We start from the raw sequence: 20,884 nt of genomic DNA on the forward strand, positions 1-20,884 counted from the left end.
CGTCGCCGTCGATCGGCTTGTCCTTTATCATTGTGTACAATACGTGTGAAAATTTAACTTGTTCAGATTTCCTCGAACGATCACTGCACACAGTGAGACGCAGGAGAAGAAAAAAAGAGGCATACGAAGAAGCTGCTAGCAAGGCTTAGCAGCAGTTTGGGGAAAAAGAAACAGTTCGGGCACAACGGATATATCGAGTTTTCCGCGTCGTAGCAGTGGCTTTCTCTCAAATGTCGTGCAATTGAGCAACAACGGGGACGACCACGGCGTAAACGCGCGAGCAAAAGAGTGCGATTGAAGAGCGACGAGTCGCTTGCGCGCGACAGTATAAATATCATAGTAAATATAATAAAGCTTGTGTTTTACCACACATATACACGTACACAACGCGCGCGAACACAGACACACACACACACACACACACACACACGGTTTGTTGTGATGAGAAGAGAGGAAATACGGAGACACGCGGAGGACGCGAAGAGATGCCTCGACTCATTTATATCGCGGGCATCGTGTACCGCAATTGGCGTACAAGATATATCCAGGGTGATCATAATCCGAGTTTAGTCGATTCGTGTATAAGTAATAAAAAAACGAGAGTGATATTTATATATATAAATATATGTATATATGTACCGCGCGCTAATACAGAGCTCAGTCTTTTACATATTTTTATTGCTTATTAAAGCAGACACAACTATTACAATCGTTGTATTACAGTATACGCCAGATCTTTACGAGATACATTATATAATATACATTAATATATTATGTATGTGCGTGTGTATGTATGTATGTGTGTGTATGTATGTATGTATGTATGTGTTTGTGTGTGTGTTAAAATTTCACTAGCTTGCGCTATGGAATCTATTTGAATATTTTATAATATATCCATAAGTGTACACCCAAGAACACACAGACACACACATACACATGTATATATACACGTATCTCATTTCACGATATTTGTTATGGAAGATCACGATAGCATATATACCGGTAAGAATATTTAAAATTTGTTGCGTCATCGCATAAGATTTTCCAGTACGCAACGTAACATTATCTGTGTCTATAAAATTTACATATATATCAATGATATATATTTTTTCTAGTGAATTATAAAAATTACATTATATACGACTCACTCTCGAATGTACATTTAATGTGATCGTTTATGACATTTTAGCACAGTGAGTACATTCACCCCAATTGTTATGTATGTTTCCTTTAATGACAAGTGTAAACAATTTTTTTTAAATGCAAGATTTATGCGTATGAAGAAACTTTTTAATATATATTATTTAATATATTTAATTTATGTTGTATTTTCTATATATATATATATATATATATTATATATATATACTCTCTTTTACTCTGTTTGGATCCGAAAAATAAATTTTGCTTTGTTTAACGATGAAGGTAACTGCGTACCTAAATTGTTGCGAGTACAGTAGGACCTCTAAATTGGCCATCCGTAACTTTGCTATTCCTAGTATTAGTTTTTCCTGTATTCTTTCCACACGTACTTTCATCAACACTAATGTTATGCCATCTTCATGGTATATTATAATAAGCAGTTGCTTATGGTAAGAGTACCTTATTATTTTTTTCTTTTTTTCAGAAATTTCCTCTCATTCAGTCTCATGCTGTCCAAGTTATAGAGGTCCTACTCTGTACCTAAATGTCTTCTTATTCTTTTTATCGCTTCCGACAATGTGAAATATTTAAAACGTAAGGCTGAGCCTTACACCGGTCTTACATATGCGAACAAAAATCGGCCGTTCATGTACTTGCTTTAAAAATATTGTTATATTGAAAAATTTTTAATCCTCTTATATTATAGTTACCAATAGAAACCTGCCATAATTCATCATCCTCACACACATGTACACACATACGCACACACATCTTACCTTTTAAGGTATAAATATTCTATAAAGTCATAAAAGTTCGAGTTTTTAAATCTTTTACGTCTGCTGTCTTTCCGTATTCCTATCGATGGATTATATCCCATCAATAACATCAATTCCCAGTGTTTCAAGAAGTGAAGTCTCAGGAAGAAAAATGAAAAATTCACGAAAGGAATTGACGACACCCCACTAAGCCGGCTAAACTCAACTCATGAAATTCTGTGTTACCCTGTCAAGAAATTCTGGAGATGCTTTTCAAGATACGAAGCCTATCGAAGAAACTGGAATGTGGAATGGCGAATTATTACGTTCCAAAACTGAGTGGAATAAAAGACAAATGGCTAGGATGATAATAATAATAATACGTAATAAATTTTAAGTGATATCGAGACCACTAAAAAATGATTTTATTGTGGCACAGAAAGATCTTATGCGAAATTTACGCTTGAATTTTCTTATCGGCTATTAATCTTCAGTACGAAATATAAAGCGATAAATCCTTAAATTGTCACGAGTTAAAAAGAATATCATTTAAACGAGCGATTCGAAGAAAGATTCCTCTTCATTGACAGCGTCGTTTACGTTAACTGCCGCGTTTCCTTTACACATATCACATATTTATTGCGATGATATTTACTATAGTATAATATAATTCAAGTATCTCTACTCGCACCACTTTATTTTAACTAAAATCGAAGACGTTAAATAAAGCAATGATTTTTTTTAATAGAATGAAATTACAACTGATTATTTTAATTAATTATTACTCTCTTTTACGGAATCTTTGTTAAATTGTAGCCCAAGATCTTTTTTAATGCAAATGTCATTTTACATGTATAAGAAATGATTTTTCTTTTAATCAGAAAATGTGCGATTCTGAATTTTGCGATCTGTCGCGAATTACTCTAACATTTAATATATTATTTGCGAGTCATCGTTTTATGTGATTAACGATCGATGCGAATATGTGTTGATGGTTTTAGATATATTGCTAAAGTGACGACGACGATGCGTCGATCAAATCTTTCGGCGCAAGTGAGAGAACCAGATAAATGTTAAAGAATAAATTGTATTACGTTACCTATTTTGGCGCCAGGGCTGGACGTAATATTTTCAACAAATATATGATATTTCGAATGCAAATAACGCAAGTAGCTCTATCGTATTAAACATCAGATTATGCATTGAAAAAAATTATTCAAATATTTATTCCAATACTATCTTATAAATCATTTTAAACTAATTTATAATATTAATTTGATATTTGTGAAAAAATATTTATTTGATATAAGAAAATCCTTTTCAAAACAGATAAACATTTGTTTCAAATAAATGATTTATATGGCAGTATTGAAATATAAATGTTTTTTCAGTGTATGAGATACTTTGTATATGTTGAGCAACAAGATACTTGTGAGTGTATTGGATACAAGATACCAAATACCAACCAAGTATTTTGTATCTAAAATTATTCATGTCGTTTACAAATATTTAAAAGAGTTGTCCAGTCCTACGTTCCAATAAGAATTTATATGTACGAGGGGAAGAGGCGATATATGACTTGTAGTGAGATAGAAGAAAATTGAAGGAAAAAAAGCACATACAGAATAAGTGAGAGCATGAAAGAAATTAAGAAAGCTAAGAAAACAATTATCCAGATTGTATCGCCACTTTGTAGTTTAATTCCTTAGATAAGCGTGCTGGGCTTTCACAGAACATCTTTCGATATTGCAAATTAAATGGATTACAAATGACTATTAAAAAATAGAGTAAAGTTTATTTTCTTGTAATGTATTGTCGCGTACGATCGATTTTAAATATTCTGTCGCTTATAAATATTTGCCTGCTCGTAGAATTTATAACTCGAAATAATTTTAGAACCTTAAGATGAATCAATTTGGCTCACATATTTTATAATACAAAACTTTTTAAATTTTTACATTTTTAGAAAAAAAAAGAAAAAATATGAAAAGGCGAATATTTATGAGCTAGTCTGTCTTTTTATACGAGATGACAGAAAGTGACGCATCCGTGAAAGCCCATTACATATATCTCAATCGTTGGGCAGCTCGAATCACACATTGATATCGAAAATGGTTTACTTTCTCATTTTTGCGAAAAATAATTCGTTGATGTCTCCATCCTCGCGTTATCATTCAACGAGCCTAGTCGGCTTCGACTTCGCGGCACATATATAATAATTAAAGAACACTATGGAATTGATATGTCACGTGTTTGTAACTGTCAAAAGCTGACTTGACAGATACCTCCTCGCACACATAGACTGCCATTAGAATTATTGTTAAGAGAATATAATTACAGATATAGAGAGAAAAGCCGAGAATGAGACTCGCCACTTATCCTTTTCCTCCTTCGACTCTGCTGTTTTATCCGATATTATTATATATATTCGATTCCCTAAAACTAAGATGAAGCCATATCATTCGATATTATCGCATTGTAATCCCGCAATTTGTAATATCGCATCAATGTACTCGGAGCGTTTTATCTCTGTCACTTTTCATCAAGAATAAGGAAAAGTGGCTCGTGATAAAAGTTTAATATACACCCTGTGTATATTTTGACATATCAATTATCCTCGCGCAATATTACAAATGTCAAGCGATCATTGTGCAATGATATCGTTCGTTGTATGGGGTTGAAGAAAAAAAGAGAGAGAGAGAGAGATAACTGTGATACAGAGCCGCGCCCAGAGGAGCAGATTTTTTATACGCAAACTTGCGATTTTTATTTTGATCCAATGATAGATTTAACTTAAATATTATTTAAATAAAAAACAAATTTTTTTCCCCCTTTTTTATTTCGAAAATAATGAAATATTGGCGAATAATCGAATTTTTCTCTCTTGAGAAATTAAATTTTTGAATTCCTGGTCTTCCCTGGCCCCCAAAAATGATGCATCATCGCGAATATAAAAAAATGTTTCCCTTTTATGTATCTTCAGCAGGATCAATTATTCGAAAATGTATAATATATATATATTCTTCTATCTAAATGAAATTTCTCGAATCGAGCGGCCCGACGATCGCGGGTTTTTAATTCTATATACATATACATATATAAATTACTTGTATACATATTTCTTGTATGTATGAATAGTCATGTCCATGTGAACAAAATGCAAAAATGAAATAAACGAAAAAATGAACAACTTTATGTATAAAAATCCAAAAAGGAAATCGTTCTATATCTGACAAAATTCGATTTTTGCGATATATTTTCATTTTTTTTATTTTTGCAACATAGACATGACTTTTTATGAAAATACGCAAACGAAAGAGTGCGAAAAGAGAGAATGAAGAAGAGAGTACAGAAAAGTGGAATATCGAGCCTGAGACTGTATAATAATTATGAATAAATGTACACGTTAAGAGACTAAATGAGGGAGAAAAAGAAAGAGAGAGCTGTCCCAATGTTTCTTTTTATAATATTATTTATATTATATTAATATTATATTATATTAATAATTCTCTCGTTACACGGTGTTGCACAACGATTTTGCTTTCTCGTTATATAGTTTCTCAACACTTCTTCCTTTCTCTGCAAAAGTATGTAAGCATAAATCTTGCATTCAAAGATAAGTATCTCTTGGCTAATTGAATCAACATTTTATTAAAAACAATGTGATTAATCTTACAAATGCTCTGAGATGGCACATATACGATTATACAAGTGTAAATTTATACAACGATACATATATATATATAATTCTGTAGCACGAAAAGTTTGTCATCATAAAATCAAAATTTATATCATCAATTGGGATTGGTAAAAAGTTTTATCAGAATTTTCTATTAATTCAGTGAACATGCAGGAGAGACAGAAAAAGAACACAATAACACGAGTGATCTATATATTTTGTTTCTAATTGAACGATATTTCAGCGTGATTTTACAGCGATGAAAGGAGAATAAGTATCATGAATAATGTTCGATCGATGAATAGTATAATTAAATTGCAATTTGAAATTCTACCTAATAACGTTAAACCTTCAGTTAATATAAGCTAGCACGAACAGATCGATTTCTGTTCCATGAAACTCTTTGGATCGAGTTCGCAGTTTTCTACCTCATCGAGAAGAACTTTCGACCAGGATCTAATTTAAAGTGCTCTAAAATTCTTTGAATATAATAAATAGTTGTAGATAAATGATAAGTGGGAAAATAAAATTTATATAATCTTACTTAGAGTAAAATGTAGTTTTAATCAATTGTATTAAGAACAATCAACATCGACCAATATCACATTTTTCGACCTATTTCTTCTCGTTTCAACTCGGTTCGGCATCAAGGATCGTATACGATATATCACAAAAAGGTACTATATTATATCAGCAAATGCTTCATCGTGCATCGTGCAAGGAACTACGTTCGAAAATAACTGGAGTAAACTAGGATAAATCGTGATGCAAAGTAACCGCGATCTTCTGATATATCGATTACTTACGAAAGTTCTTCTCTCGGGTGTAAAAAAAAACAAAAGCTACAAATTGTCTCGTAGAAGTGGCAGCATTTGCTCGCAAGACTAGAAATACCGTCTCTTCCGTGACGAAGTATCCCCCTCAGAAGTGATTGCACTTGGTGCGAGTGTCAGATAGGGTATTTACATTTCGAAGTCGATGCAATCTTAGATAAAATCCCCGTCGAGTTAATCGAGTGCCTGTACCAAGTGCTAAATTTGATGTAGCTAAAGCGCGCGTCTGCGAATCGAGGACATGATACGATCTCTTTTTCAGACTCGACCCTTGCGCTATGCGTGTTCTAAGAGAAGATATACGCACACCGATCGAAAATTCGAGACCTCGAACGCGCAAACCATCGTCCTAAGATGCTAAGGACTGGAGGGTCTCGACCGGATGTACATCGCGATATTGCTACTTTTCAGAAAATCGATCATCGTCCGTGATGAAGGGAATTGGACATGATCGCGGTGAAGTTTTCCTTTTCCAGTTGACCGTCGATTTTGGAGATGAAACGTACGACTGCGATCGCAACTCTTAACAGAGTCTTCGCAAACGGCGCTGGTGTGACGACTGCATCTGCTTCAAGGAGAACATGCTCATAGACAGTCCGATGGTCGCGAGGAAGATTGCGGATGTCGCGGTGCCGCGATCTAATCCCTTGGCCTTATACAATGCTGAACCCGCTCCCTGGAAACAAGAACAATTTCATATATATTCAAGGAATCTTTCATCACAATTTGTTTTTCACGCGTGATTTATTTACTGTATTGTTTATAATATAATAATTATCCATTCATTTTGTCTAATAATTTGCATCTCTGACACTATACATATATTGTATAATTATATTATTTTATAATATTATAAATATAATATTGTGTTATATAAATTAATGAATTTAATTATATATATGTATATACCTAATATATTCAAAGATGCAAATCATTAAACGAAATAAATAGATAATTATAAAATATAAACTATAATTAATATAATTTTAATTACAGTTAATAATTATAAATTATGAAATAATATATTTATAATATTAAAAAATAATATAATTACATAATATAATAAATAGAAATATTAATTAAAGAAGTAAGTTAATAACAAGTCACCTGATTCAAAGTCAAGCGGAGAGCGTATAACATAGGATAGGTCGGATGCATCTCGTTAATACAATTTCGTTTGTGTAACCTGAAAAAAAAAGAAAGTATAAGTCTCATGAAAAACAACACTGTTTCCTTGTTGATGCATTACGTGGGAAAATGCATTTAATTCAATTTCCACGACTTCAAATTATACATATATATTATAATGAATAGGAAGTACATGACGAAGCAGCAAGATTACAAAGCAAATACATAAATTAAAAATACAAAAATGTTTCGCGTAAAACACGATGCAGTTTTTTATCGTGTCGCGAACAAATCTGTGACGTCAAAATATTCATTTGAATAGATAATAAAATGTCTATGTTGCAAATAAAGATGCTTGTGGCATATATTTTTATATGTAACATTTCTTTATGATTTAAAATGTTCCGGGGTTACATCTTTATATTTAACAGAGCACATTATTTTATACAACTATATTATTTTATATGAACACTAGATGTAAAAAATAAAATCTTAAAATTAGATATCCAATTAAAAGTAATTTTCTTATATATAAATTCTTTAATTTTATTTCTTAAAAATGTGATCATTATGATATTAATTAATATAATATAATATAATAATAAATACTATACATTATACATAATATAAAAAATATTAATTATAATATATAATATAATAAATAATATAATGATCACACATATATTAAAAACTTGACAGAATATGTCAATATTGAACAAGATATCGTAAGAATATTTAAATTTGTGTGATCTGTCATATAAAATTCTACAAATATGTATTTACGATATCAGGAGCATATCAGATTAAAGTGTATTATCTACTAAAATGGTTTTTCCAAAATATTAATAAAAAGAGGGTACTGACCTACACGCGAATCAATCATTCTATATATGTAAAAAAAATTTCTCGCGTCATAAGAGATATCAAAACTCGAGTAATCTATTAATTCAACTGATTTCGCTTTTTTTTTAATTTGATATCATGCGTCTTGTAAGTTCAGTTTAATAGTTCTTGTAAAGAAAAGAAATCATCTGAAACTGCTAATTTATTTTATAACGATTTTAACAAGTATTATACATTTTAGCGCCTTGATTCAAAATGCATCGCAAAACTGTTTTTATCTTCATTAAAATCAGAACTTACAAGAGCGATACGATTCAAAAGATATATGACCTCTCTCCTTCTTTCGGGAAGAAAACTGTTATCAATATTACGCCTTTCACGAATCACGCATGCACTGATAAAAGACCCGAAGTCGCGCAGAAGTTCAATCATTTTGTATTCCGCAACTTTAAAATGATACGGCTAAATTTAACCGCGCACTGATAGAGAAGCACGAAAGCTCTAGAGACACTGAAAACGAAGGAAGGCTTAAATTAGATTCATCCAACTTTCGTCTTCAGAAGAGGGAAGATGGGATTCGCCTTTTCGTTATGCAACAATCGCGCTCGATTTAACGAAAAAATTTAATTTGACAGATCGCGGTGTTTGACAGATCACGATCAGCTGTTCAGCCCCGCGATTCTGTCCTTCATCTTTATTATTCCTGAAACGAATACGGGATGTTGAATCTGCATTGATACTTGAAATCACGAAGGAGACGCCAAGGTTAAATAATAATGCGACGAATAATGTGCAGCTCTTCCAAAATATTCTCTATAATATTTCAAAAATTTGGCGTCGAGCCTTCTTCATCATCTTCCTATAAGATTTTTTTACCAAGACATGTTTCATAAAAAAATTCTGAAAAATTCGGGAATTTGGAAAAAATAAGCGCACAAAAAATTATTAATTCTACTAAATTTTCTATAAGATTTACAATTTTTTTTATCAAGACATGTTTAACGAACACTGAAAAAATTCAGAAATTTGGGAAAAAAATAAACGTACAAAAATTATTAATTATACTAAATTTTCTTACTATGATAAGTATGTCAAATATAATTCTCGATTATTGTAAAATATTAAATGTAAAATCAAAGAAAAACGGCATTAAATTATATTTCTCACAATAAAAAATCTTTTAAATTCAATTTATGAACATGTTTCCGATCATCGAAGGACATCGTCGAAAGACATCGAAAAAAAAATTCGAAAATTAAACTTAGATTAAAAAAATTTTTAAATAACACATTAATTATTCGAAAAAAAGAGAGATATCAGCTGTAAAATAGAAAGCCAGAAATATGAATCCATACATTTAATAGAAATTCTTCCTCTCGTGTAACATAACCTATATCCGATTACTTAAAGATAACACGTGTGAATCTTTGTAAAGATTAGAAACGAATCTTTTTTTGAGTCTATCGTTTTTTTCACGCGAATTTAATTGATTCAACTCCATTTTTTAATATCCTCACGCTTAAAACAATTCTTTTTTGCATTATCTGCGCTGATAAAGAAAAGAATAAACTGTTCCTTTTCATGAATGAATTTTTTTTCGTTAAATAAAGCACTCGTTACATAATAAGCGATTACGTGATAAAGGGCAACTTGATTCAAAAAATATATGTTTATATGTAATATTATATTTAATACATGAATATTAAATAAAAATATTAATCGTCAGATATCTATATATATATGTATAGATCTATATCTATATATACATATACATATACAAGATAAATTACTTTTTCGATATATATTTTTCCTGTCTACGTGTATGTGATTTTATTTGAAAAAATAATGATCAAAACCGAAAGAGAGCAATAAAGGAACGATTTTAATCGTCCTTTACACGTATCTTTTACGTTTGCATGTGTGTGTGTCATTGATTATTACCTCTTCAATTACCGGTATCTTGTGAAAGAAACGTCTCGTTTTTACGATATTTTAACTGAACATTTGAGAAACTCGTTTAACATTTAATAACACGTAACACATCGAACAAGTAATTAATTCGCCGACACGATCACTGAAACGTGGAGCGGCACCAACTACTCACCTATCCGCCTCGAGATCAGCTGACAAAGAGAAGCTGGACGGAAATGCTGCTATAAAATCCGTATCGGAATATGCATCGAGCATTGAGCATTGAAAATTGAAGATTAGACTTTGACTAATCAAAATTGGAGCAAGGAAAAATCCCCAAGAAAGTCCCTAGTCGACAGCCAATAGCGCGGCAGTACGTCATACCGAATGATCCAATAGAAAAATTCCATTTATAAATTAATTTATTAATTAATTTATTTTTATTTATTTATTAATTTCCATTTTCATGTTTTAATTGAAGAATTATAAATTATATTATAAATTACATTATAAATTACATTATAAATAATATAGATTATATTATAAATTATTATAAATTATATTATAAATTATATTATAAATTATATTATATAAATTATATTATAAATTATATTATAAATTATATTCTATAGATTATATTATAAATTATATTATAAATTAAAAATATATAAAATTATATAAGTAAATATATGTAAATATAAATAAAATAAATAAAAAAAATTTGACAGACCAATCTTGTCAATAACATATATTTGTACATCGAACGAGCCGCTTTCGCGAGAGAATGAGATCCCGCGCCGCGACTGGTCGAGTCCGGAATCACGTGATGCGCAGTGGCGCGCTGCGTCGCCACTTCAAGCGGCCCAGGCCGCGGAACCTCCCCCACTATTCGCTCCGGCGCTCCGATAGGCGGTGACGTATGGTGTGACGTTCCGCGGCGGCGGCGGTGGTGGCGGCGGCCGCCGTGCGTCGTTCGTGCTCCTCGTCCAGTACGTCGACACGGTCCGTGCGATTCGTTCATGGGCGCACGCGAGTCTCTGGCGTTCCGTCTTTCTCTCTTTCTCTCTCTTCCTCGCTCGAGCGGCCGCATCAATTGTGACGGAGCATCCCGCGTAGAATGACCGATTCCAAAATCGAGATGCATTACACGCCGCCGACGTCGGACACCATCCAGACGAAGCCGTTCCCGATACGAGGTAACGTATATTTCGAGTCTTCTCGAAATAAGTGCGAATCTCCCGAGTTTTCTCTCTCTTCTCCCTCCGTCCTTCGGCACTCGCGCGATCGAAACACGTGCGACGAACGTGAGCACTCGTGGCTTGCAGTTTCGGAGGAAGTTCAAGGTCTTCGATCTCGCGGTCAATGTACCGGGTGTCTTCTCCCCGAGACGATTAATTACGCGCACCTCGCGCGATATACGTCTCGTCTGCGAAAACTTCCTTGCGAACCGGAAGCGCATGTCCGGTCCCTTTTCGCGCCACCGATAAACACGAATCTTATTTAGTCTTATCAAGAAATTTATCTTTGCGTATATCTCCAGCCCTATCAGCGAAAATCAGAATTCGAAGATCGATCGACCTTTCAATTTTTCTCTTCATCCGCTCTTTTCTTCAATTATTCTCCTTCCTTGGTTTTTATTTTCTACTTTGTAACGTCTCGATACAAATATTTGAAATTTTATCTTGAAAAAATTTATTTATTATACATTATTATTTACTTATTTGAAATATTATCTTAAAAAAAAAAAACGAAAAAGATAAAATAATAAAGATATTTGTTTCAGTCGCTATCCTTCCGATTCGCTATCGACCTTTTCAATTTTTCTCTTCATCCGCTCTTTTCTTCAATTATTCTCCTTCCTCGGTTTTTATTTTCTACTTTGTAACGTCTCGATACAAATATTTGAAATCTTATCTTGAAAAAATTTATTTATTATACATTATTATTTACTTATTTGAAATATTATCTTAAAAAAAAAAAACGAAAGAGATAATAAAATAATAAAGATATTTGTTTCAGTCGCTATCCTTCCGAAGGAAAAAACTTTAAATCGCAAAACATAAAACAGACTTGACGCGCGCGATAATTATCTCCTCTTGTTCCACCAATAACCTTCAATAGTCGTTTAATAAAAAGAATCTTGTTTCATTTCTGAGTAGGCTGACAGAGAGCCAGCATCAAGTTTCTGTCGCATTAATATGCAAATGATAAAATATTTTAAATACCGGTATATATATATATATATACTTATATATATTATCGCGTTTAAGGAAATTATTAGATAGAGTTAACTAAATTGTTCCGGGAGAGATAATGTCCCATTAGACAAAATTGTTTGGAAAAAAATGTATGTAAAAGAGCCGGTGAAAAAAGAATATCGTTAGAGCGACGCATTCCGAACCGATAAGATTATATAGGTTGCTTAAAATCAGTTATTATCGCTTCATCTCATCTTAGCTTCAGACTGAAAAAATACGGAAACATGATGCATTTGCATGTGATTATGATTATGTCTGGTTAGATTGTCCTCGACAACCATGATTTTATTTTTTAGCCATTCTTTAATATTTTTAAAATATTTTTTTTTTTTAATAAATTATTATCATCATCTTTTTGAAAGAGATAATGCGGGCGAAAAAGCACTTAAGACGAATTTTAGAATATCTTATCGTTATCGAAATATATCTCGAAGCGACCTTTTCTTTTTCACGAAAATACGAGATTAAAATGAATAAAAATAGTTTTCGAATGAAATACATAAAACAATACGTAGGTATAATTATCGCGCGAAAGGTGTAAAATGGAATGAGAACGATTTTTTCGAGATTCCAATTGTTATAGATGATTAGATCCAGTTTCGTAAGAGAGTTTATATAAGAATCGTCACACATTTAAGCCATTTATAGCGTGATGTAACGACGATGATCTTTAATGAAATTTAAAATACAAATGCACACACACATATATGTCTTTGTCTTAATTTTATACGTTCGCGTATAGATAAGAAGCAGCATTGAACATTAAACTGTGTATAGTTCGCGAAATAACATATCGATTACGTTATAATTGCAAAATAATTTGCTACATTGTGAAGAATTATTACGATATTTGCAAATTGACATTTAAAAAAATAGTGCATTCAATTCACTTCGAAACGTTCCATCGATTAAAGAACACGTAATACATATAACATATATCATTACTACGACTTATTCTGTGTTAATATTCTTTTCAATATATTTTGTCTTCAGTATTTTTTCTTTATTACTTTGTTTTTATTATTTTTTCTTCAATATTTTGTCTTTAATTTTTGTTCTTTATTATTTTTTGAAAATATATTTCCTTTATTTTCTTCTAATTTCCAATATTTTGTCTTCAGGATTTTTTCTTCACATATTTTGTCTTTAATTTTTGTTCTTCATTATTTTTTAAAAATATATTTCCTTTGTTTTCTTCTAATTTCCAATATTTTGTCTTCAGGATTTTTTTTTTCAATATTTTATCTAATATTTATTTTCTTAATTATTTAGTTTTTAATATTTTCTCTTCACTATTTTATCTTCAGGGTTTTTTCTTCATTATTTTATCTTTTCAGGTGAACGTGCGAATTTCGTGAACAAGCCTCACGTGATCGCGATGGTGGGTTTGCCGGCACGTGGCAAGACGTACATATCCAAGAAACTGTGCCGATACCTCAACTGGATTGGCATCAACACGAAAGTCTTCAACCTGGGCGAATACAGGCGGCACGCTACTTCGGCCTATCGGTGCCACGATTTTTTCCGTCCCGATAATATAAAAGCCATGGCGATACGGACACAGTGTGCTAAAGACGCTTTGAACGATGTCTGCCAGTGGCTGGAAAACGGCGACGGCGAGGTGGCTGTCTTCGACGCTACCAATTCAACTGTCGAAAGACGTCAGCTTATACGCGATATCGTTGTCAACAAGATGGGCTTCAAGCTTTTCTTCGTCGAGTCGGTATGCAACGATCCGGAGATAGTCGAGCAGAACATTATGGAAGTATGTGGAAGTTTTAGCGCCGCTAATTGCTGTAAAAATTTCATAAATCTAGTTCAGATGATGTAAGACACCTGACAGAATCGAAACATCGTATCACAATTTTGTTCCATCGCGTTTCAGGTGAAGGTCAGCAGTCCGGATTACCAGAACATGAAGAAGGAGGACGTCCTCGCGGATTTTATGCTGCGAATCGAGCATTACCAGGAGCGGTATCAGGCGTTGGACGAGGAACTCGAGACCGACTTGTCGTTCATGAAAATATACAACACCGGCGAGAAGGTGCTGGTCCATAAGCACGAAGGCCATATACAAAGTAGAATAGTTTACTATCTTATGAACATTCATATTGTGCCACGCACCATTTACTTGACCAGGCACGGTGAGAGCCTGATGAACCTCGAGGGCAGGATAGGCGGCGATTCGGACTTGACCGAGCGGGGACACGAATACGGCAAGTCATTGGCAGAGTACATCGCCGGTCAGAACATACAGGTAATCTTTCTGCAAACTCTTCGGTATATATCTTATTCGTTTATTAATATTATGTACCGTGTAAATCAATTCTACAATCATATTTTCTTACATTGTGCGAAAATTTGTATTCTGATCGTCATTTCCAAGTTTTACCAAGTTTTGCAATACAGTACAAAGATACATCACTTAGGAAAACTACAATTTGTTACACAAGCAATACATATTTTACATCTTGTAAACTCTTCAATATATATTTTATTTTTTATTAATGTTATATTGTGTAAAGACATCATTTAATCATATTCTTTTATGTCGCGCGAAACTTTGTACTCTGATCGTCATTTTCAAGCTGTACCAGGTTTTGTAACAATACAAAGATACATGACTTAGAAAAATTGCAATTTGTTACACAAGCAATACATCTTTCACTTTCTGTAAACTCTTCAATATATATTTTATTAATTTATTAATGTTATACTGTGTAAATACATCCTATAATTATATTCTTTTTATGTCGCGCAAAACTTTGTACTCTGCTCATCGTCGTTTCAAGTTGTACCAAGCTTTGCAATACAGTACAAAGATACATTACTTAGGAAAACTACAATTTGTTATATAAGCAATACATATTTCACCTTCTGAAAGCTTTTTAATATATATATATCTTATTAATTTATTAATGTTACAATAGACATTGTAACTAATCATAATCTTCTTATGTCGCACGAAAAACTTTGTACTCTGATCGTCATTTTCAAGCTGTACCAGGTTTTGTAACAATACAAAGATACATGACTTGGGAAAATTGCAATTTGTTACATAAGCAATACATATTTCACGCTCAAATACATGCATCATCCAAATGTCACTCGTGTGTTTGCATATATAGGGTTTAAGAGTCTGGACTAGTTGGCTGAAGAGGACCATTCAGACCGCGGCTGACGTAGAGGCACCGCAAGAAAGGTGGAAGGCTCTCAACGAGATTGACGCTGTAAGTCGAGAATGCAACGAAGAGATTAGCTCTAATCAATTTTCTTATCATTGTTATTTTTTTGTGAATCATCTCAGGGTATTTGCGAGGAAATGACTTACGAAGAAATCGCTGAGAAGTATCCAACCGATTTTGCCGCCAGAGATCAAAACAAGTTCTCATATCGATATCCGAGGGGGGAAAGTTATGAGGATCTTGTCGCGCGGTTGGAGCCTGTGATAATGGAACTGGAACGTCAGGGTAATGTTTTGGTCGTAAGTCATCAAGCCGTTCTACGCTGTTTGCTCGCTTATTTCCTGGACAAAAACGCAGGTCAGTATATCTCATGCAACTTTCGTCCTTGCGATCGTTTATTCGAGGAAAACGATTCAAGTAATAATCGCCAACGTCTGTGTGATTCATAAACATTCGCTTCCGAGAATGTAGATATGATGCAGATGAAATATCGAGACGCTGCGCGCAACTTTTGACCTTCGTATTGAAACGTGTCGGGGAAAATAAATGATAAACGCTCGTGCATGCGAGAGCGGATTATAATGACGTAATTATTCGTTTCATCATTGTCGTCAAGTAGTTTGTTCTCGTTCACGAAATCCTATTATCAGCATTATACGATTTGTTTTTCTAACAGGGACATTGATTTTCTCGAGAAACCTATTTATATAAGGTATCTCGAATATTTTTATTTAACTCTTAAAGGAGATCGTTTTGTATAACCGGTCATCAAATTATTTCACTTCTATTTCAGACGAGTTGCCATATTTGGAGGTGCCTTTGCACACCATCATGAAATTAACACCGGTCGCTTATGGTTGTAAGGTGGAGAACATTCGACTACCGATTGAAGCTGTGGACACTCATCGGCCGAAACCAAAGGTAGAAATAATTATGATAAAATCATAATAATTATGCCCCATTCCTCCCGCGCTTTATTTACTGAAAGAGATAGCAGAAGCAAATATACCTTCTCCTGTTTGCTTGCTAATCTATCTATCTCTCTCTCTTTCTCTGACACTCTGTATCAATAAAAGATTTTAATTCCTATGCATTGCATATGTTTTAATGTTCCCAGAGTGCCTGATTCTGTTAGCTGTAGTGGAAAATGGACCATTTTCTTATGTCTAATCTAAACTTCACTTTAGATTCATCTGCATTCATCCAAAAAACAAATCGCTTTTATTAAAGATCCGTCGCATGCATTTTTAAAATATAGCATCTACTTGTAAGACAAACACATTGTCTTTTAAATTGTGAATAATATTGTTTGTAATCAACTATTTAATCAATATTTTTAGTAGGAAGTGGTAAATATTTATATTTTATATTTATAATTATCTGCCATTTTTTATAATTATAATTATATGCCATTTTTTCAGGCTAGCATAAGCATATCGATATTGCGAAATCATGGTACTAACATTATATGTATTAAGCTTAATCATTCACAGCAATACAGTAATTAATGATTTAGTTTATACTTATCATTGTGTAATGATTGCAGAATTATATGCAGGAACTGTTAAACGTGCAATTTTAATTGATTAGAAACGATCAAATTGCAATGAAAATTAAATAGTATATTCCTAAGGTGTTTTATTCGCTATGAAGCAGACAAAATAAACTTTTATTTCTAAAACAACGTGAAATATTTTTAAATACACTTGCGCAAGATATTACATAATAATGACTCCATGATACAAGGGTTATCTATTAAAGATCAAAGTTTACAGCTGTAAGCACACACTGTAGCCAGTGTGATTCTAATTGTTTCAGCTTGCCAATAAAATCTTTATAAAGTTATATACTTAAAACATGTGTGTATCCACAGAGATAGAAGATAAATATCCTCTACGCTACGCATGTATAGATCAGATTTCTTTTCTGTGGCGTATATATTGATATAATAAAAGCTAAACTGTCCGTTGTGGAACTTTCAATTTTCAGATCCCAGGATATCTAGAGGAACGATTCAGAGGAAAGGAGAATATACTACGCACGTGATAACGACAAGCTTTTGTGTAAGCATGGCGCAGCAATTTCCTACCTATGTTGATATACTGGGATACGCTGAAGATAGATTCCGGCAGCTGGCTGCCACCTATCAAAAATCAGCACGCACATCCGAAATCCTTTCTTCCTATGTGTGTCAGACGACCTAGAGACGAGACGCATCTAATCACCGCAACTGACAATTGTACCCTTCTATAAGAAACAGACACAGATGGAAGATTCTGTGTGACGATGCAAGGTTCTGCGGAACAAGGAGAGAGATAAAGAGAGTACACGTGTATTTTGTGATTTTTATATTTTTTGATTGACGCGTGTCTGTAGGTAAGTAGCAAGAAGTTATGTGATATCGAGGAGATCGTCGATGAAGAAGCTTGAAGAAGTAATTGTACGCCTGTAGACGTGCATCTCTCTTAAGTGATATTAGTTCGGATATTGAATTTTTTCTGAACTGTTATTATTAGGCGTAAGCCAACTTTGATCTTGCTTTGAAGTATTTGCCTCTTGCTGGGGAAGCAAGTATCCAATTGTGACAATATAAACACACACGAAACATATAATTCCAAGTATACATATAGTTTATCTTATTCTCGCGCCAGGTAAATACTTCAAAGCACTTGTTCATGAATTTGAAGCTGAAAACAAATATGCTTTTATACACGTATATATATATTACTGTTTGAATTATTTCTTTGGAATTGTTTTCGGATCAGTCGAATAATGCATAGAGCGATTCGAGCTAAATATCGCAAAACTCTGTGACGTTGATAATAATACTCGACTATGTAACAAGAAAAAAAACCATCAAGATATAGTACAATACGTTATAGATTGTGCGATAATACATCCAAATAAGCTGTACCGAACATGTACAATTCTCAGTCTGTTTTATCTAATATTATATCTATATATACGTCGCAATCTCTCGTATATTAAATAGCTATCAATTTCGATTAACGCCGATACGTATGTATCTCTCGATCGATGAAAAACGCATAATAAATAATAAAATTTTATCAATCCATCTACTAATTTAAATCGACTTACTTAACGGATCATGTATCTGTTCCATTATAATTGCACGTTTTATTTTTATATATAAGTATATATACGAATATCTTAAAATATACATTATGATAAATATTAATGTAATTTAAATTAAACCCTGCGCACAATAGAGAATATATATTAGAAATAGGAATTATTTTAGAACAATAAAATTGAAAAAAAAACTGATATACAAATATAAATTTTGGTATAAAAAGGACTCTTTAGTTTATTAGCCCTTACTAGTCCTTTATACCCGAATTTATATTTTTATATTAGATTTTTTCGATTTTACTTTTTATAAATCATTTTATATACTTCACACATTTTTTACATGCTAATTTTTTCCTCATAAAAGAACTTCATTTTCGAATATAGTAGTTTTGAATCTTAGAACATATAGGTATATATGCTCTAAGTTTTGAATACAGCGATTTTTCCCGCGCTTTTTGCTGCCATATTGATTCCTAATACTCTCGGCGTCCGTCAGATGGCGCTCCAAAAATTGAGGAAGTTTGAAGAGATGAAATGCTGTTGTGCCGTTTGAATAGGCTATAAATGCTTCAGTATCAATTTTTCTTTCAGAAATATGCGATATCAAATCGAGCATAATGGCGTCTACAAATGAATTTGGTCCGGATTCTGGCGGTAGAGTAAAGGTAATAAATGTTTACACACTTGGGCGACATAACCTATAATATATATATATATATATATTTTTTACTGAGAATATCAGAAAATTTAATTTAACATCAGCTGTTTGTCAACAGGGAGTTACTATTGTCAAACCTATAATTTATGGTAATGTCGCACGTTATTTTGACAAAAAGAGGGAGGAAGATGGTCATACGCATCAATGGACTGTGTATGTTAAGCCGTATCACAATGAGGATATGTCTGCTTACGTGAAGAAGGTGCATTTTAAACTGCACGAGAGTTACAATAATCCTAATCGAATTGTGACCAAACCACCGTTTGAATTGACAGAAACTGGCTGGGGAGAATTTGAGATAGTCATTAAAATTTATTTTCATGATCCGAATGAACGTCCTGTAAGTGACAAGCTTGCCACAAGATTGTAGACAAATATACCTTGTAAACTTTGTTATTATTTCATTGACTATATTGGAAATGTTATAATTTTAGGTAACGATATATCATGTGCTGAAATTGTTCCAATCAACACCTGAGATACAGTTGGGGAAGGAGAGTCTAGTCTCTGAATTTTACGAGGAAATAGTCTTTCAAGATCCAACAGCATTGATGCAACATTTGTTGAATTCCAGTAGACCTATGACTCTTGGTGTTTGGCGACATAATACAGACTGTTTGTATAACGATATATTATCTCCAATAATTATAATATATTACATTTTGATTTAATTATAATTTTAATTTATTTGTTTCATTCTTTACAGTCGAAGTGAAGAAAGAATCTACAATGAAAGACATTCTGGAGGCACGCAACAAGATACGATTGGAAGTGATAGATCTCAAGGAAAAACTGACATTGGCAAAAGAAACTATTGCAAAATTCAAAGAAGAGATTTCAAAGATTTCCAAAGCCGGTGGAAGTTTATCTGTGACTTAATGTCGTTTCAAAATTAAAATCAAGCAAACAATTCGCATTGATTATTCACAAAGAATACAAAATTTTACAGAATTCCTTTATTCCACATTTGTATAAAGTGTATATATATTTTAATATATTAGAATTTATTTTTTAATTATAACTGTAAATTTAATTTTAATTCAACTAAATTAATTGTATTTTTAAAATCACATGCAAATTGTAAGATCATAGAAACAATTTACTGATTATATTTGATAGACTTTCAAATCAAAACTCATGATTCGTGAATACATTTTGTGTTAAATCAAAGTATGTAATAAAAGTTTTTATTACACTGTATATCTACAGTATTAATAAAAAGAAACAAATTGTTTAGATAAGAAATTTTATCTTAATAGCTCTCTTAATTTTCCTCTCAATTAAGTCTGTTTTTTCAATGCTATTGTTCTATGAAAAATGTGTATATACACACATATA

The 20,884-nt window shown here is 32.6% G+C and overlaps 4 protein-coding genes across 6 annotated transcripts in view; 3 read left to right on the top strand and 1 right to left on the bottom strand.

Annotated features, from left to right (window-relative positions):
• Positions 1-5,317, top strand: part of Smox (Smad on X) — a 37,954-nt gene extending 32,637 nt beyond the window's left edge. Inside the window, exon 7 of the mRNA XM_029312602.2 lies at positions 67-5,317. The gene's annotated coding sequence lies outside the window, so the exon portion shown is untranslated. The remainder of the gene's footprint in view (positions 1-66) is intronic.
• A 213-nt stretch (positions 5,318-5,530) lies between these two features.
• On the bottom strand, positions 5,531-10,568 carry LOC146721415 (uncharacterized). Its single transcript, XM_085486794.1, has 3 exons — positions 10,486-10,568; positions 7,518-7,596; positions 5,531-7,086 (listed from the first exon to the last, which is right to left on the bottom strand). The coding sequence occupies exons 1-3, from the start codon at positions 10,566-10,568 to the stop codon at positions 6,934-6,936; spliced, it is 315 nt and encodes a 104-aa protein (XP_085342920.1). The 3' UTR covers positions 5,531-6,933.
• Positions 10,569-11,237: 669 nt separating this feature from the next.
• Pfrx (6-phosphofructo-2-kinase/fructose-2,6-biphosphatase) lies at positions 11,238-18,807 on the top strand. 3 transcript variants are annotated; one of them, XM_029312718.2, is made up of 7 exons: positions 11,238-11,488; positions 13,888-14,315; positions 14,436-14,807; positions 15,679-15,780; positions 15,858-16,092; positions 16,412-16,447; positions 16,529-16,590. In XM_029312718.2, the coding sequence occupies exons 1-6, from the start codon at positions 11,410-11,412 to the stop codon at positions 16,444-16,446; spliced, it is 1,251 nt and encodes a 416-aa protein (XP_029168551.1). In that variant the 5' UTR covers positions 11,238-11,409; the 3' UTR covers position 16,447; positions 16,529-16,590. The 3 variants fall into 3 exon arrangements, with proteins under 3 accessions (XP_029168551.1, XP_029168550.1, XP_029168549.1); XM_029312717.2 differs by lacking the exon at positions 16,412-16,447 and adding an exon at positions 16,853-17,580 and having other exon boundaries at positions 11,239-11,488; positions 16,529-16,656; XM_029312716.2 differs by lacking the exon at positions 16,412-16,447 and adding an exon at positions 17,725-18,807 and having other exon boundaries at positions 11,240-11,488; positions 16,529-16,656.
• Positions 18,808-19,252: 445 nt separating this feature from the next.
• Positions 19,253-20,791, top strand: Gas41 (YEATS domain-containing protein 4 Gas41). The gene is made up of 4 exons (XM_029312797.2): positions 19,253-19,493; positions 19,605-19,886; positions 19,981-20,161; positions 20,253-20,791. Exons 1-4 carry the CDS (start codon positions 19,446-19,448, stop codon positions 20,423-20,425), a joined length of 684 nt encoding a protein of 227 aa, XP_029168630.1. The 5' UTR covers positions 19,253-19,445; the 3' UTR covers positions 20,426-20,791.
• Positions 20,792-20,884: the final 93 nt, after the last annotated feature.

This window comes from Nylanderia fulva, unplaced genomic scaffold (assembly GCF_048542155.1).
Source record: "Nylanderia fulva isolate GAGA-0341 unplaced genomic scaffold, ASM4854215v1 Scaffold48, whole genome shotgun sequence".
Taxonomy (NCBI): domain Eukaryota; kingdom Metazoa; phylum Arthropoda; class Insecta; order Hymenoptera; family Formicidae; genus Nylanderia; species Nylanderia fulva.